Here is a 16,086-nt window from a genome sequence, read left to right as displayed (position 1 = left end):
TCTTGTACTTCATTTTTTTTACCATGCATTTTACTGTACAAAGGACCATATTACCCAGAGCTTGTCATTATTTTCGTCGTCGGTATCGATAACAGATGACATGTTTACAGTAAGAATGAAGCTGGCACACTTTTATGAAGAGAAAAAGTCATCTTGATCTGGAGCCAGCATGTCTTTACGTCCATCATTGCGTAACGAATCGAGACTTGTTTGATTTGGTTGAATTTTTAAAGGGGAAGAACATTTGAGTTCTGCAAACGCTCAGTAGTCTAATTTTGTATAAACCAAGAAATTTCATTGGAAAGTCTGTCGAGCCTGAAATGTCAAATTTTCATATATTGAGTTATCAGTTCCGTCAGTTGTGAATTTTCTAAGATGTGGAATGGCTTTGCCTACAGGTAGAGGCAGTACAATTTCAGCACGAATGTGCTGTAGCTGTTTGTCAGCTGATCCACACATGCGATCAAAACGTCTTTATACTGGTTGACCACTATCATGCGCGTGCGTGTAGTAGCTTCAACCGAATAATCAAGTGTTAACAGTTTTGATTGTATCTGTGGATCAGCTGAAAAACAGCTGAAGAAAATTCTCTGTCTGTACGCTCGTTTCGCTGATGGAAATTAAATTTTGAAAACTTTCTGTTTCTGAATTTTAAATTAGATCTGAATAGAACTGTAAAAACTTCTTGGGGAGCAGGTTCCCGGGGTCCTGCTATTATTTCAACAGTTCTCGTTATGGACCGTCAAGTGAGACCACCAAATTCATAGGACAAACATCTTACCAATTGGAAAGTGCGACCGTATTACTTGAGTGTACAGCCTTGAATTGACGAGAGACGGAAAACTATTCTGGCTCTTGATCTTGTCGTAATTTTGTTTCCAAGATTCCAAAGACTGTCGCATCTTCTTCTGTGTGTGTTCTCTATTGAAAACACTCCAATACGAAGTACGAAAGAAAAAAAAACGTTTTCTCGCCAATTAAAGTCATTAGTTCGGATCTCTGCGAAAATTCCGCACACCCTTCAAAGCTGGGAAACAAAACTAGCATAATAATGTTGCAGACTCTCGGAGAGATTCATTTATTTTCAAATTAAAAATATCACGCATTATTAAATAAACAAAACGTGCTTGATTATCCGCAACACTTAGTTCAATGTTAAAAATATTTTTTTTTTATATAAATTACACCATGCCAAGAACAGGATTTTCTTTTCTTTTTCTCTTATGATTTCGTTCATTACCTAAAAAAAAATTCTTTCATTTGTGTCTGCGCATTTTCTTGCATATTATTATTATCCACCACTTTATATATTATTCTTCTTCATCCATTCCATTCTTTGTGTCTTATCCATACAATTTCAATAATTTCCAGTATAAATTGAGTTAATGTACCTTGTGATATACCTTTACCAGTCCGCTGGTGCTGGTGCAGATGCTGATGCATTGCTAGCATACTGAAACTGAAGTTTATATTGCGTCGATATATAGCAACAACAAGAGTAACATTACATTGGATGGAATATTCAATTTGGGATTTTAATAACAAATTCTTAATAAAATTAAAATAACAAAACAACGAAAATATAATTATTTTTTGTGGTTTTGTGGCATTGTTAAAAAAAAAGGAGAATTGGTGTTTGATTATTATGCACGTAATGTGTTGTATATGCACACCGGTACACACATAAAACGAAACTGTTGGGACGTGGATTTCTTTTGAGTTATATATTTTGTCAGTTATTTTCCGTTTGGTTGACTGAATTGCGCCATCTGGATCATTTTAATTATTAATGAAATTAGTTCAAGATACGAAAAAAAAGAAGAAAAATTTTTACGAGAAAAATAACGTTTAACCACAATATGCATTACAATCGCGGTTTTCAAAAAGCCATTATCCTTTTCAAAAATTATTATAAACGTTTTCGTGTTCTTCTTCGAAAATTTCCAGAAACTGTTCATAATACCGTTCAATAAAACCGACACAGTGCTAATAATAAAAGCTGAAGAGGAAGAAATCTCTTCAATTCGATACTAAAACCAATGTCTATCTATATATGCAATTCATGTGATGGTACGTACTTTGATCGGGCAGAGAGAAAAAAAAACAAATTTTTTAATCTCAGTAATGGACATTTTGTAATATGTAAACGAGTTGTGAAAAAAAGGATTTGTATAAAAACGACCAGAACAAACAAATTCAAACAAAGATTAAATCAATTTATTTGATATGTGAGAGGATATACAACATATTATACACTGAATACACTGTGTGTGTTGTGTGTGTGTTTTTTTCCCTCTGTGTAACGAATTAGGCGTAGCATAACATTGTAAAACCTCTGAACATTTTAATTTTAACGAAATTTTTATTTATTTAGCCGTTAATAATTTTAAAAGCTTTCGGTAAAAATTGTTTTCACAATTTCCATCGAATGAAACGTTGAAAAGTCAATTCATTAAAACGTTGGAAAAGTCAAAATTAATTTTCATTTTGATTCTCGGAACGGAATTATTACAAAAAAATGGTCTGAATGCATCAACAAACCCACTGTATTTAAAGAGCAATTTCATTGATCGGGTCTTTTTTGATAAATCAAAATGTTTTACATTTGAATTGGGACAATATAATCGAGATGGTGGCGGGACCATAATAATAATTCCAAGGTAAATACAGTGTGAAGGTAATGCCATATTATAACCGAATCAGATGTGCGGTGGCACGAAAGATCGATACAAACGCCATCTCATCCCTTCGTTGAAAGCAAAAAATGGAATGGAAAGTCGGGCCATCTGTTGTGAGATAGTGAAAATATTTGTGTGAAATACAAGTAAATCGTAGTTAACCATTTTAAAAAAAGATGTCATTGGCATCAATCTTATGTGCTAGGCCGCGCGTCTGAATGGCATTACCTCCTCACTATATTTACCTTGAATAATTCGTCCTGTGGACAGAGAAATGTGAAGTTGGTACAAATGCGACTAGATAGAAAGAACATGTGAATGACAGCTGGCACCTATGGGAGAGACGAGAGAATTTCATACGAATTCTCTCCCATAGGTACGAGCTGTCATTCACTTGTTCCTACCATTTCGCCGCATGTGTATCAACTTGACATTTCTCTGCATGTGTACGATGATATCGTTTTTTGAACGATAATATCGTTTTCATGCTTGCTAAAGGAACCGAAAGTAAAAATTTCAATTTTAAGAGCCGAAAGTATTTTTTTACATTTTTTTACTTTCAGTTACCTCAGCAACCATGAAAAATTCAATACGTCACACGAAAATCCTTGTGACGTAAATAACTATTCTTGGACTATAATGTTGTTCCTTGGACGATAATGTTGTTTTTTGAACGATAATATCGTTCCTGACAATACTCACCATGTAGAAATGTCTCCTCTTTAATCGAGATGACCAAATGATCGGATTCTTACAAGCTTATCAGCTTGGGAGAATTTGGTTACGTGATTCTCTTTGGGCGAAGATTTGGTTGGCATTGTTGCGTAGGTAGGTCGGTTTTCTTTGTTACATCAGAGAATTATACCTCCATGTCGACCTAAAGGTGAACATTCGTACTGCCAGACATTCAGGATCAATTTCATTTCAATTTGTTTTTTATCTATTCTGGTCGAACCTGTTTATGGCGTTTCTTATCGCAACGTTCATATGAAATTAATTAAAAAATTTGTAATGAACTCCCACGGTTGTTAATGAACAATAACCTTTTAAATGCGACATTAACTCTCCGAACAATACGGCACACACAAAAAAAACCAATAATGTCTCAACTGTTCCATGCACGGCAAACAATTCACTTCAAGTGAAACATTGTTGTGTCCCATTCAGGTACTGCACATTAATAAACCCATTCGGTTGTGGCTGTGTGTGCAATATCATTTTAATCATTAAAATAATCCGTGCAATTAATAAAATTTCTTCAGAATGTATAGCGCGAAATCCATAATGTATACGCGTATACTATGCACACTTAAAGCATAACATACAGAACACCGCATCGCGTCCGCATATTATTCGAGAGAAGAAGAAAGAAAAAAAAAACTGCAACACAAATGCATGTGTAGTGTATCATAATCGGAGGATCGTTTATAATGAACCATTCGTCGGATATATTTTACCACGAAGAATTAAAAACGATGTGCTTTCGAAACCAATCTCCACTCTGCCTATTAAATTAATTACCGTCGAATGGTTGCTGCATATGGTCGCTTCTAATGCTGGCTGCGAAATTTCCGTTCCGATAGATTTTTTCCCATTTGCGGTATACGAGAAGAAAATGATCGACCGTAAATTACAAATCGTTTGGCTTATGCGAACAAAAAGCACAACATTTACTGCAAGTTCCTTAACATAAAACGAAACCGTTCCAACAACACCACATATACTCTGTATGTATAAATGTGCATTGCATAAGTCAGTGTAAAAGAACCAACTGTGCACAAATACATCATTGAGTACGGTATGTAAATTGGTGGTCATTAAGGAATCACCTGGAGCCATATACCGCCCTCGCAAATTACATACACTTTCCTCTTGAGCTTATGTATAGTTTCTGGTGAAGCAAAAGTTGTTGTTTTGGTTTATTCTTGACTGTACTTGTACGGAACAACATGCAACTCTCGGTGTGTTTCATATTCTGTCGAAAGTGTTGGTGAACTTTTCGATGCATAAATCTGATATTGAGAGCATTGAGGTTTTATTTATTGAATTCCATGTATCCACATCAAAGTTCATTCTTCAATGTTACACGATGGAAATGAACTTGACACTTATTTGTCGAAAACTCGTTCAATCAATTAACTCGCGTCGCTTGTATCATCTTACGAGAAATAGTTTTGTTTTTTTGGTTTTTTGCTTAAGGAACGACTGAATATTTTTGCATTCGTTTTGGAAATACGTTTCGCTTTCGGGAAATACAATTCTTAAGAACTGCTACAGGGACATTCATTACAGATGTCTTCTTTGGGAGATGAATAGGATTTTGTTAGGACTAAAACGTGATTGTTTATGATGGAACTTGATGCTATAGTTTTACAGGGGGATTCAGTGAAATTTTGACACGATTTTACTTCAGCTGTTTCCCAGCTGGTTCATTCATACAAACAAAATTCTTCATGCGTCTTCATACGGTTTTACAACTACCAACACGCATGTTAGGCTAATTCACTCGTTTGTTTGTACAAGTGGACCAACTGAAGCAAATTCATGTCTGAACTTCATTGACATCCCCTGTAGTGTTTTAGCCTCTCAAAAATGGTTAATTGTTGAGAGTTATATTGTTGTCTTTTTTCACTACGACAGTAGAATCACCAAGAGAATCACTGATTCGATAATTTCAGATTCTGTTAGATTTCCGAACAATCAAATCATGATCGGGTATTATGGCCGGCGTCATTATTTAGCTGTGCTATATGTATACATGCATGAAGCCACATTTTATTTATGTATATCGGTGAATTATTGGATTTAACAGCGCTCACGATTTACTCTATAATTTTGCAATCATTTCAAAATTTCAAAATGATAATTCGTTTTTGGATTCCACTTCAGCTCTCTCGACACATAAAATGTGCATTTCGTCTGAACGTGTTGAAGAAAAAGGATTTATAGAAAATGTGCCGTTTCTACATCATATAGATGTATACACACACCAATCATTTATGAATGATAAATGAGGATAATATAATCATAATAATAATGAAAATTTCAATTTTTAATCAAAATCGTACATCACACATCAATCACATTTAAAAATCATTTTTCGTTGCTATTTGAACCGTGTTTTTCGTTTTGGAAAATAACACCAAACTGTCTATAATGCCGTAGCTGTTCTGCCGTTTAACAGCTATAAGAGATATACGGAACGTATTCAATCCATTTGATTGGATATACGAAAATAATACAGAAATTTTCATTTGCTGCCATTTAATCATATTAAATTGAAAAGTGAAAAATCATTTAGAACTATCATATCCACTGGAGGAATAATAAACAAAGCCTTCGACGTTGTAGCAGGGATACACACGTAAATATCAGGCTTGTCTATAACGTATACGTATACGTACAAACGTAACATCCATACCGTTTTGAATCCATTGTCTTTGCCAACACCCTCGATATAATCACCTACGTATACAACATCGTTACATATATACTAAAATACATATTATGCTCCCCATTTATTTAAATCATTCATTTAATCGTTTTTGTAATACGAAACTTCTATTTTATTATTTGAAATGGAAATATGAATATGTATAACCGTCGTCAGTGCGATTTTTTGTTTTGTTTTATACTGGATGAGACGACGATCCAAAACGTAGAACAAACAGACAATGTGTATAATAATAATATGATGTACAGTGTTCTCCTCAATATATATATTTTGTACACACACACACATACCATAATACCAAACCATCAATGGTTCCAACATATAAATTACAACATTCAAATCAAATCAACGAAAATTGAGGAAAAATAATATCGCAAACTGATACCATTTGTATGTTAATAAAATGTGTCTTTGCCGTTCTTTGCGTTTTCCATGATATTACTCATTTCGGTTCAATGCAAAGATTTTTTTTTCATTTTATTTTATTTATTTTTTAAGTTCTTGTTTCGTATTCGATTATGTAATTTGGTTTTGCGGAAATATCCTCCCAAGTTATTGCTTTTTCCGAAATGAAAGAAAGGAAAGCAAAAAAACCCCCAGACCGTTTTTTCTCTTTTCGCCTATTTACCAAAATGTTCTTGCCGAGCCAGAGAGTCAAGTCTTTTACCACGGTTTTTAAGTAATAACACCCATTTGTACACATAACCGACAATAAAATGTTGTGTAAGAAATTAGTTGCACGTTGTGTGTATTTATATGCAATTAGCTGTAAGTATACCCAGTATTTCGGGCCATTTCTTTCTTATAACTTTGTAGCCAGTGTTGCTTTGCAGTCAAATTATCAATATTTACGTTATTCACACTAACGAACATTGCCTTATGCTTCACGAAAGCGGTATGGGCAGGAACAATTACAATTCTTCGAATTTCATCGAGTATGAATAAGAAAAAATCAGCGCACAAACTGAGTTCCTTTCAAAGTTTCTTTATTTGGGAGAATGGAATCGACGTTTTCGGAAAGCTCTGGAAAGACCTTTGTTGGAATTGGCCATTCTCAAATTTTTAGAGTAGAGAAGAATGCTTGTGATTCACTTCTTCACTATTCTGGTGATAGACTATGACACGGTATATGAATAAATGAAATTGCACTTCGACGACAATTAAAATCAACGGATAGGCGACATCTCCAAAGTTCCAAGATATATGGGCGAAGGTAATGCCATTGAGACGCACGAGGTTCGATACTAATGACATCGTCTTTTTAAATGGTTATGAATTGACTATGAATTGCTTGTGTTTCACAAAATATTCTGCCTATCACAAAACAGATGGTCTAGGTTTCTAAGCAATTTTATGTTTTTAAAGAAAGCCAGAGATGGCGTTTGTATCGAACTTTCGTGCCACCGCACATCTCATTCGGTTTGTATATGGCATTGCCCATGTATCATTGGAGGACGCCAGCATTTTTCGACGAAAACGATAATGCCCCACAATAACAAAAATTCCCAACAATAATGCCCCATCAAAAATGGCGACCATTGTGAATGCATACACATGGACAAGTCAATTTTGTATTTCTTTTTGATTTTTATTCTAAAAGTGCGTCCGGATCTATATTTTATTACTGCAATCCGTAGATCTAATTTGTAGGAAGCTAACGACATTAGGCTGGAAAAAATATGTTCATCTTTCAACACGCTGTTCAACGACAAACATCATCCACTACACAACAAACACTTGCTTAACCTGCAAGCGGAACATATAATGTTTGTCGTCGTACAACGTGTTGTAAAGTGAAACCATTTTTTCCAGCTCAATGTCTTTAGCTTCCTACAAATTAGATCTACGGATTGCAGTAATAAAATGTAGATCCGGACGAACTTTTAGAATAAAAATCAAAAATAAATAGAAAATTGACTTGTCCATGTGTATCCATTCACAATGGTCGCCATTTTTGACAGGGCATTATTGTTGGGAATTATTGTTATTGTTGGACATTACCGTTTTTGTCCAAAAAAGCTGGCGTCCTCAATTTTCATATGACGATATATCCAAGGTAAATATAGTGTGGAGGTAATGTCATATATAACCGAATCGGATGTGGCACGAAAGTTCGATAGAAACGCCATCTCATCCCTTAAAAGCAAAAAATGGATTAGAAAGTCGGGCCATCTGTTGTGAGATAGTGAAAATATTTTGTGAAATACAATTCAATCGTAGTCCCACATTTAAAAAAAAGATGTCACTGGCATCTCTGTGATAGGCCGCGCGTCTGAATGACATTACCTCCTCACCATTACCTTGCACCCCTTGCATATATCTGCATTGGACATATCTATATGGTCAATATCGTCACGTCAGGAACGATATTATTGTTCAAAAAACGATAATATCGTTTTCTGAACGATAATATCGTTTTCGAACGATAATATCGTTTTTGGGACGATAATATGGTTTTTGGGACGATAATTGCGTTTTTTGACGATATTATCGTTTTTCTAGATGAATTTATTGTCTTTTGAACGATAAAATCGCTCTGAAGATATCCGCTGGATGACATTATCGTTATTCACTGTACGATTTTATCGTTCTATTGGACGGTATGGAACTGGACGATAATTTTTGTTACGATAATATCGGCCTGGGCGATAATATCGTCCAGATTGTTTATTTTTTTTACAGATTGTTTAAAAAAAAATAAATTTAAAACAATATTATCACCCAAGATTCACCTAAGATATTATCATCCAAATCAATATAATCTTTCAGCGCAGTTATTGTGCCAATAGTTATAAGAAGAACAAGAATGTTGCTTAAATTTGTGAAGTCTTAAGTAATTAAGAACGTCATCGAACATTGATTTTTCGAACAAATCTTAATGAGGGAGTGACGCAATCTTATGATGAATGTTATTTTTCCGAACAATTCTTAAAAGCAAAGTAGTTCTATTTCGGACGAAAAGCTTAATTCTCCGAAAAATTTTGGTTCTTGCGGTCTGCGCTCCTGAGCGAAATTGGTCTACTCAAAGCTATCGTCCCGGACAATAATATTATAAAAGTTTACTGACCGTGTAGAAATGTCCCGCCACCTTCCAGGTGGTTGTTTACAACGACAAAATATATCTTCTCTAGTTAATGTCTTAGCATCGCGGGATGCAATTTTACAACTTGTGTTATCAATCATATTACATCCCAAAAGCAGAGAGGGATTCTTTTGAATTTCGACTGACCGAAATCGGCGCTATTTTTTCCGGGACTTTTTTATATATGTCTAGTTAGGCCTTGGTGCCTAGGCCCCAAAACCAGTCTCAGGTATTTTTGATCTTCCATACCTGGCTGGTTGTAAGTGGCCAAAAGTCGAAAAATGAGGTTTCGTAGTTCAAATTTCATTTCAGTAAGGTGGCGAGGACACGGGCGTGTATGGGTTCATTGGAAAGCTGAGGTCAAGTACTCCTGGGGCAAATATTAACTTCATAAAATTTACTGATTATCGGACGAAAATATGACTTCCGGAAAATTTCTCGAAATCAAAGAAACCTCGGTGAACTTTGATGAGTTCTGTGACCTCACTAATGCAATTATTTGATTAAATTATTACTTATTATGAATATGGAGGACCTCAGCTTTACAGCGATACGCATATTTACTAGTTTGGCGGAGTGAAACACACAGTTTTCATCTGTTACGTAGTCACGTACCAAACTACTAAATATGGATATCGGTGTAAAGCTGCGGTCCTCCACATTCATAATAAGTAATAATTTAATCAAATAATTGCATTAGTGAGGTCACAGCTCTCATCAAAGTTCACGGAGGTTCCATCGATTCTGAGAAATTTTCCGGAAGTCATATTTTCGGCCGTTTATCATCAAATTTTATGAAGTTAATATTTGCCCCAGGAGTACTTGACCTCAGCTTTCCAACGAACCCATACACGCCCGTGTCCTCGCCACCTTACGGAAATGAAATCCGAACTAAGAAACCTCATTTTTCGACTTTTGGCCACTTACAACCAGCCAGGTATGGAAGATCAAAAATGTCTGAGACTGGTTTTGGGGCCTAGGCACCAAGGCCTAACTAGACATATATAAAAAAGTCCCGGAAAAAATAGCGCCGATTTCGGTCAGTCGAAATTCAAAAGAATCTCTCAGTATGAACTAGCATCCAGACCCAAAGCTTTGTCTTTCACCATTAATAATAATTGACGGATGGTGTTGCATTGTGATGCATGTGATTGTTCGGTATCGCGTTATGAGTTTATGTTTTCGTTGTTGTTAAATAATAATTACAATAAATGCGAACAACACTACAGTTGTGTCGAGATAATACATCCGTTCAGCATAAATTTAAAACGGCTGAACACAAGTAAAGAACAAGAAGAAAAAAAAACTTTTAAAATTATTATTTTTCGCTCATCGATCTCTTTTAACCCCGATTATGATATGAATGTAACGACCCGATATAATGACCTATCCATACGTTTGAATACCCAATCCTTACAAATCATTATTACCTTTCAACATTATTAACATATTGTTATTCAATAGATTCTCTCGGGTTTTTTTTTTGTTTGGTCTTTGGAAATAATAATCTTTTTCTTTCAAGTTTCCACTTTGTATGGAAAAATTGAAAACAAAGTAGCAAAGAAATTAGAGATAATTCTCCTTTTCGGATTGATGTTCGAGTACAGATAATGTTTCATATTTATTTTTGGTTACATTGTAACGATCTTGGGCTTACCGTCCGTACAATACACGCTTTTTTATTCTACTCTCCGTGAACCGAATGTTATTTCTGTTTTGTTTGCGTTGCCTCTCTTTTCTGTGACTGATTGGACGGGAATTATAAACGAAAATTGATTTTTTTCATTTTTCTGGCAAATTACCATTTAACTCTTGCATTTCGTTATTTGAATGTAGCCCAGCTAAATGGCGTTTGTTATAACAATAGCGCCAATTATTGTGGCTTAAAGTATGTTCTCATTTCGAGACAAAAGCGAACATCTGAACCGCATATGAATACTTCAAACGAAGTGAAAATGAGTTCTTAAAACGAGCCAACGATTTGCATTCATTTAATAATGTGAATTGCGTAGGCATAATTGGGCGAGAACATTCACTGCCTTTGTTATTTATAATTAGCAATTCTATCGTCGTCGACACTTGATCATTAATGTTCTCTTCCTCTTTTTCAGATGACAAGAACGACAAATCCAGCCCACAACATTCACCTGTCCCGAAATCATTGGCCGACCAGCTCTCGGCCGTTGCAGCTATCCAACAACATCAGCAACAACTCAGTGCTGCCGCTGCGCTCGGTGATCAACTAGGACATGCAGCGGCAATCTTCAAATGCAATCATTGCAATCACTTCACCGAAACCAAAACGGAAATCGAGCAACATCTTGCCATTCACCATCCGAATTGCGGAGAAAATGACTTTTTCGTCATACCGACTAATACTGCTCAGGCAGCTGCTGCTGCAGCAATGGCATATCAAATGGCTCAGTCAGCGGCAAATAAACCATCACCGTCGATCGATGACGATATAAAATCGGAGAAAATGGACGACGACAATGGATCGGATTGTGGTGGCGATTTGGCCGATTGTGAGGCAATCGATACCACCGACGAGATGTGCGGCATATTGTGTCCGTTGTGTCAGGAAACGTTCAGCGATAAGAAGTCACTGGAAAAGCATGTCGTGACCGTTCACAGTGTGACTAGTGATGGATTAGCAAGACTATTGAATTTAGTTGATGCAAATCAATGGATGAGCAGCAAGAAAAGTCCAAGTATCGCAGACTGTAAGAGTGATGGTGAAATTGAATGTACTACTTGCGGCACGGGATTCAAAGCAATGATGGAATTATTGCATCACGCCAACGATAATCAACACTACCAAATGACTAGTGACAACACGTACGCATGTGTTCTGCGTACATGTCACGCCAATTTTCCGACCATTTCCAATATGAACGCACATTTCAAGGATTGTCACATGAACATTGTAATATCCGAACGACATGTATACAAGTATCGCTGTAAGCTGTGCTCGCTAGCTTTCAAAACACAAGACAAACTGAACAACCACTCATTGTACCACACGATGAGGGATGCAACCAAATGCAATGTCTGCAATCGAAACTTTCGCTCGACGCAGTCACTGCAAAAGCATATGGATCAAGCACACAACAATAGCACTTCGGTTAGTCCGACAACATCGCCGGGTCTGGGTGGCGATAAGAGCGATGCCGAAGAGAATATTACGAGTCCATCTAGCATCAAACAGGAGGACTGTGATCTGATGGATGGAAACAGAGATGAGGCTTTGGGTGGACTAAACGACAATTGTCACGAAACCAACGAAATCGACGAATATCTGAATTCACAGCAGATGGCTGAGGAATGTTATAACGACCAGAACAGGAAATTCAAATGTCATAAGTGTAAAATGGGATTCACACAGCAGAGCTACCTGGGACAACACTACAAATCGAATGTTCACAGGCGTAATGAAAAAGGAAACTTTTTTCCGATGGAAAAGTATTTGGATCCAAATCGTCCGTTCAAATGCGAAATTTGTCGCGAGAGTTTCACGCAGAAAAATATTTTGCTGGTGCACTACAACAGTGTATCCCATCTGCACAAACTGAAGAAACAGAGTGAGAACAATAACACCCCGTCGACTAGTCCCAGTGGCGTTGGAGATTTCGATCGGAAGAGCATTGAGTATGACAGACGTAGCAACGATGTGGATCGCAAGAGCGTTGACTTGGACCGAAAGAGTGTGGATTTTGATCGCAAGAGCGTTGAAATGGATGGAGATTCTGATACGCCGAAGAGAAAACTGAGTCCCGAGAACGATTACGACAGTCCAAAGAAGCGTTTCAAATGTGACATCTGCAAAGTTGCATATGCCCAAGGAAGCACGCTGGACATTCATATGAGAAGCGTCTTACACCAAAGTCGAGCGTGTCGTTTGCAAGAACAGCAGGCTCAGTTGATGCAACAACAATTATCGCCTGGACTGCAAAGATTACCCACGGATTTGAATCAATCACAGACGGGAAGTAGCGTTTCGCCAACACCGTCAAATCTGAGCACTACGAATCATGAGGTTGTCGAGAACAACTCACCGAAAATTAACAATCAAATCTATAAAACTCTGCTGGAAAACTTCGGTTTTGACATTGTGAAGCAGTTCAACGAGATCAACAAGAACAACAACGGCAATCCGAATAGCAACAATGCCGCCACCGATTCGGTATCGCAATCGCAACAGCAACAGAAACTGAATCTTCAACAACAGTCAGCAAACGCTCAAACTTTACAGCAGCAATTGTCATTGCACCAGCAACTGAATCCTACCGCTCGAAGCGAAAGTGCATCGGAAGAGAAATACTTCTGTCGTCACTGCAAAAAGATATTCTCCAGCATCTTCGTGCTGAAGACACATTGCGAAGAGATTCACAACGAAAAGATTCCGCTCGATTTTCTGGAAAAGTTCGCCGAGAAATTCAAGAGCTACTATCTGGAGTCGGCAGAAAATGAGAACGAAATTTTAGATTTTTCATCGAAGAAGGAAATTAAGGAAAAGGGATCCGATGCCAGTAAGACGTTGCTATCGCCACAACAGCAGCTGCTACAACAAGCTCAACAACAATTACCCGCTTCATTGGCCGCCGTACCAGAACTAGCACAAAAGCTCAACATTGACCCGACAGTACTCGCCCAAAAGATGATGGAGCAAAATTTCGCCAACCTTCCACCAAACTTCGCAAATCTACCACAAAATCTACAGAGTCTACAGTCGTTGCAAGGACTACAAAATCTGCAAAATCTTCAGAATCTACCGAACATGGGAAACTTGCCGATGAACACATTGGAAATGCTAAATCTGATGCAATTCCATCACTTGATGTCACTGAATTTTATGAATCTCGCTCCACCGCTAATTTTCGGTGGCACCGGAGCTTCGTCGTCGATACCGTCGACTGCTGGAGCGACTGGAGGTACTGTGACACCAAACGAGATTAGTACAAATGCGCCACAACAGGTCCAAATTCTTCAGCAACAGGCTGCTGCTGCTCAGGCCGCTGCTGTTCAACAGGTACGTTTAGTGAAAACTTAAATTGCTTACGGGATTATCGACAGGCTGATGGTAGAATTTCCTTACCAGAGACAATTTTGACTGACAGGTTGAATGAAAATCCACCCGACCACTTTCGTCTGGTTTCTTACAATCTTGTCAGAATTATCTGTCCCTAAGGAGATTTTATCATTGGCCTGCCAACTTAAAGCTTCACATGATTGTTTGAGAAGCGTGTCCACTCTTGAACTTAAACTTCCGTCGCCCATAACCGAAAACTTTTTTTCCCCTATTTCACTAGGCTGCCGCTTCGAACAATCAAAAACGTGCTCGCACCCGAATCACCGATGAACAGCTGAAGATTTTAAGAGCTCATTTCGACATTAACAATTCCCCGAGTGAAGAAAGTATCAAGGAAATGTCCTTCAAAGCCAATCTGCCACCAAAGGTTTGTACCAAGTGAAACTCGTCGGCCGGATAGTGCATGAAAACTAATTGATTTTGTGTCCGTGTTAGGTTGTCAAACATTGGTTTCGTAACACCCTGTTCAAAGAGCGTCAAAGGAACAAGGATTCGCCGTACAACTTCAACAATCCACCTTCAACAACTTTAAATCTCGAAGAATACGAACGTACCGGTCAGACCAAAGTAACCAGTCTCAGCAATGACTCGGCTGATCTATCTACAATTGCGCAACAGCAGCAGCAGCAACAACAACAACAATCACATCAGCAGGCACAGCAGGAACTTCAACAGCATTCACACAACATTCAACAACAAACCCAACAACTCCTTCAAGTACAACAGGCGCAACAGGCAATGCTCCAACAAGCAAGCCAACACTTGCATCAGACCGATACACGACCTCATTCGCACCCATCGTCGATAGCAAGCAATGAACGTCCGTCTGACATTCAGGTAAAGTCTGAACCGGGCGATGAGATCGAATGCGGTGATTCAATGAAAAATGAACAAATGATCGACCATGATAGCAGCATGCATTCACATCATACAAACATGTACTATAACAATTTCGAAACCAAATCCGAGAGTGGCAGTTCGGAAATTCTATCCCGTCCACCAACTCCAAACAGTTCCTATAACAACATTAACGAAATGATTAACCAGCAAATCGAAAGCATTCCAATCAATAACATCACTAACATGGGCGTGGGAAGCATAGGCAATAGCATGGGTCCGCCGAAAAAATTCCAAATGAACATGAAATTATTTGACAAAAGTTTTGAATCGAATTCGAATTCGTCGAACAGTTCGACGTCGAGCGGTAAACGGGCGAATCGGACCCGATTCACCGACTATCAGATCAAAGTGCTGCAGGAATTTTTCGAGAACAATTCGTATCCGAAGGACAGCGATCTGGAATATTTGAGCAAATTGCTGTCGCTGTCGCCGCGGGTGATTGTTGTGTGGTTTCAGGTAAGTCGAACGAATGCCGGCTTCATTGCCGTAACGGTACAGCGTAGAGAACTATAAGTTCATTTATTGAGTGGCTTTCATTGATTTTGTGTGAAATTTGGGACTTTTCTTATTTGAATTTAACAAACTAATCTCCGATCGACAACGTGTATTGGTGGAGGGCTGAAAATATTTTTTTTTCTTTTTATTCTCAACGTAAAACAGTTGTTCGGGTTAAGGGGGTTAACTTGCTTCCATCTTCAATTTCTCTAAAATTCAGTCGCAAAATTTGTGTTCGAGTTTTGTGTAGCGGGACATACTTCGGGGTCAAACCCTGACCATTTCTCAGATTAACAATCAATGAACTGAAGTAGTAGAATTACTGCAAATCGTAAAATTGTTTGATTGTGTCTTAACAGTATTTGTAGCCATTGTAGAGTGTTAGAGT

At 37.6% G+C, this 16,086-nt stretch overlaps 1 protein-coding gene across 8 annotated transcripts in view; it reads left to right on the top strand.

Annotated features, from left to right (window-relative positions):
• Positions 1-16,086, top strand: part of LOC119085003 (zinc finger protein 2) — a 93,849-nt gene that overhangs the window by 64,823 nt on the left and 12,940 nt on the right. For 7 of the 8 annotated variants that reach the window (XM_037195174.1, XM_037195179.1, XM_037195180.1 and 4 more), the window contains 3 exons: positions 11,326-14,243; positions 14,524-14,670; positions 14,739-15,659. In XM_037195174.1, the coding sequence (XP_037051069.1) occupies positions 11,326-14,243; positions 14,524-14,670; positions 14,739-15,659 (3,986 nt within the window). The remainder of the gene's footprint in view (positions 1-11,325; positions 14,244-14,523; positions 14,671-14,738; positions 15,660-16,086) is intronic. The other variant, XM_037195181.1, reaches the window with a different exon arrangement.

The sequence above is a fragment of the Bradysia coprophila genome, unplaced genomic scaffold, assembly GCF_014529535.1.
Source record: "Bradysia coprophila strain Holo2 unplaced genomic scaffold, BU_Bcop_v1 contig_94, whole genome shotgun sequence".
Classification (NCBI taxonomy): Eukaryota; Metazoa; Arthropoda; class Insecta; order Diptera; family Sciaridae; genus Bradysia; species Bradysia coprophila.
This window is presented reverse-complemented; position numbering and strand designations above follow the sequence as displayed.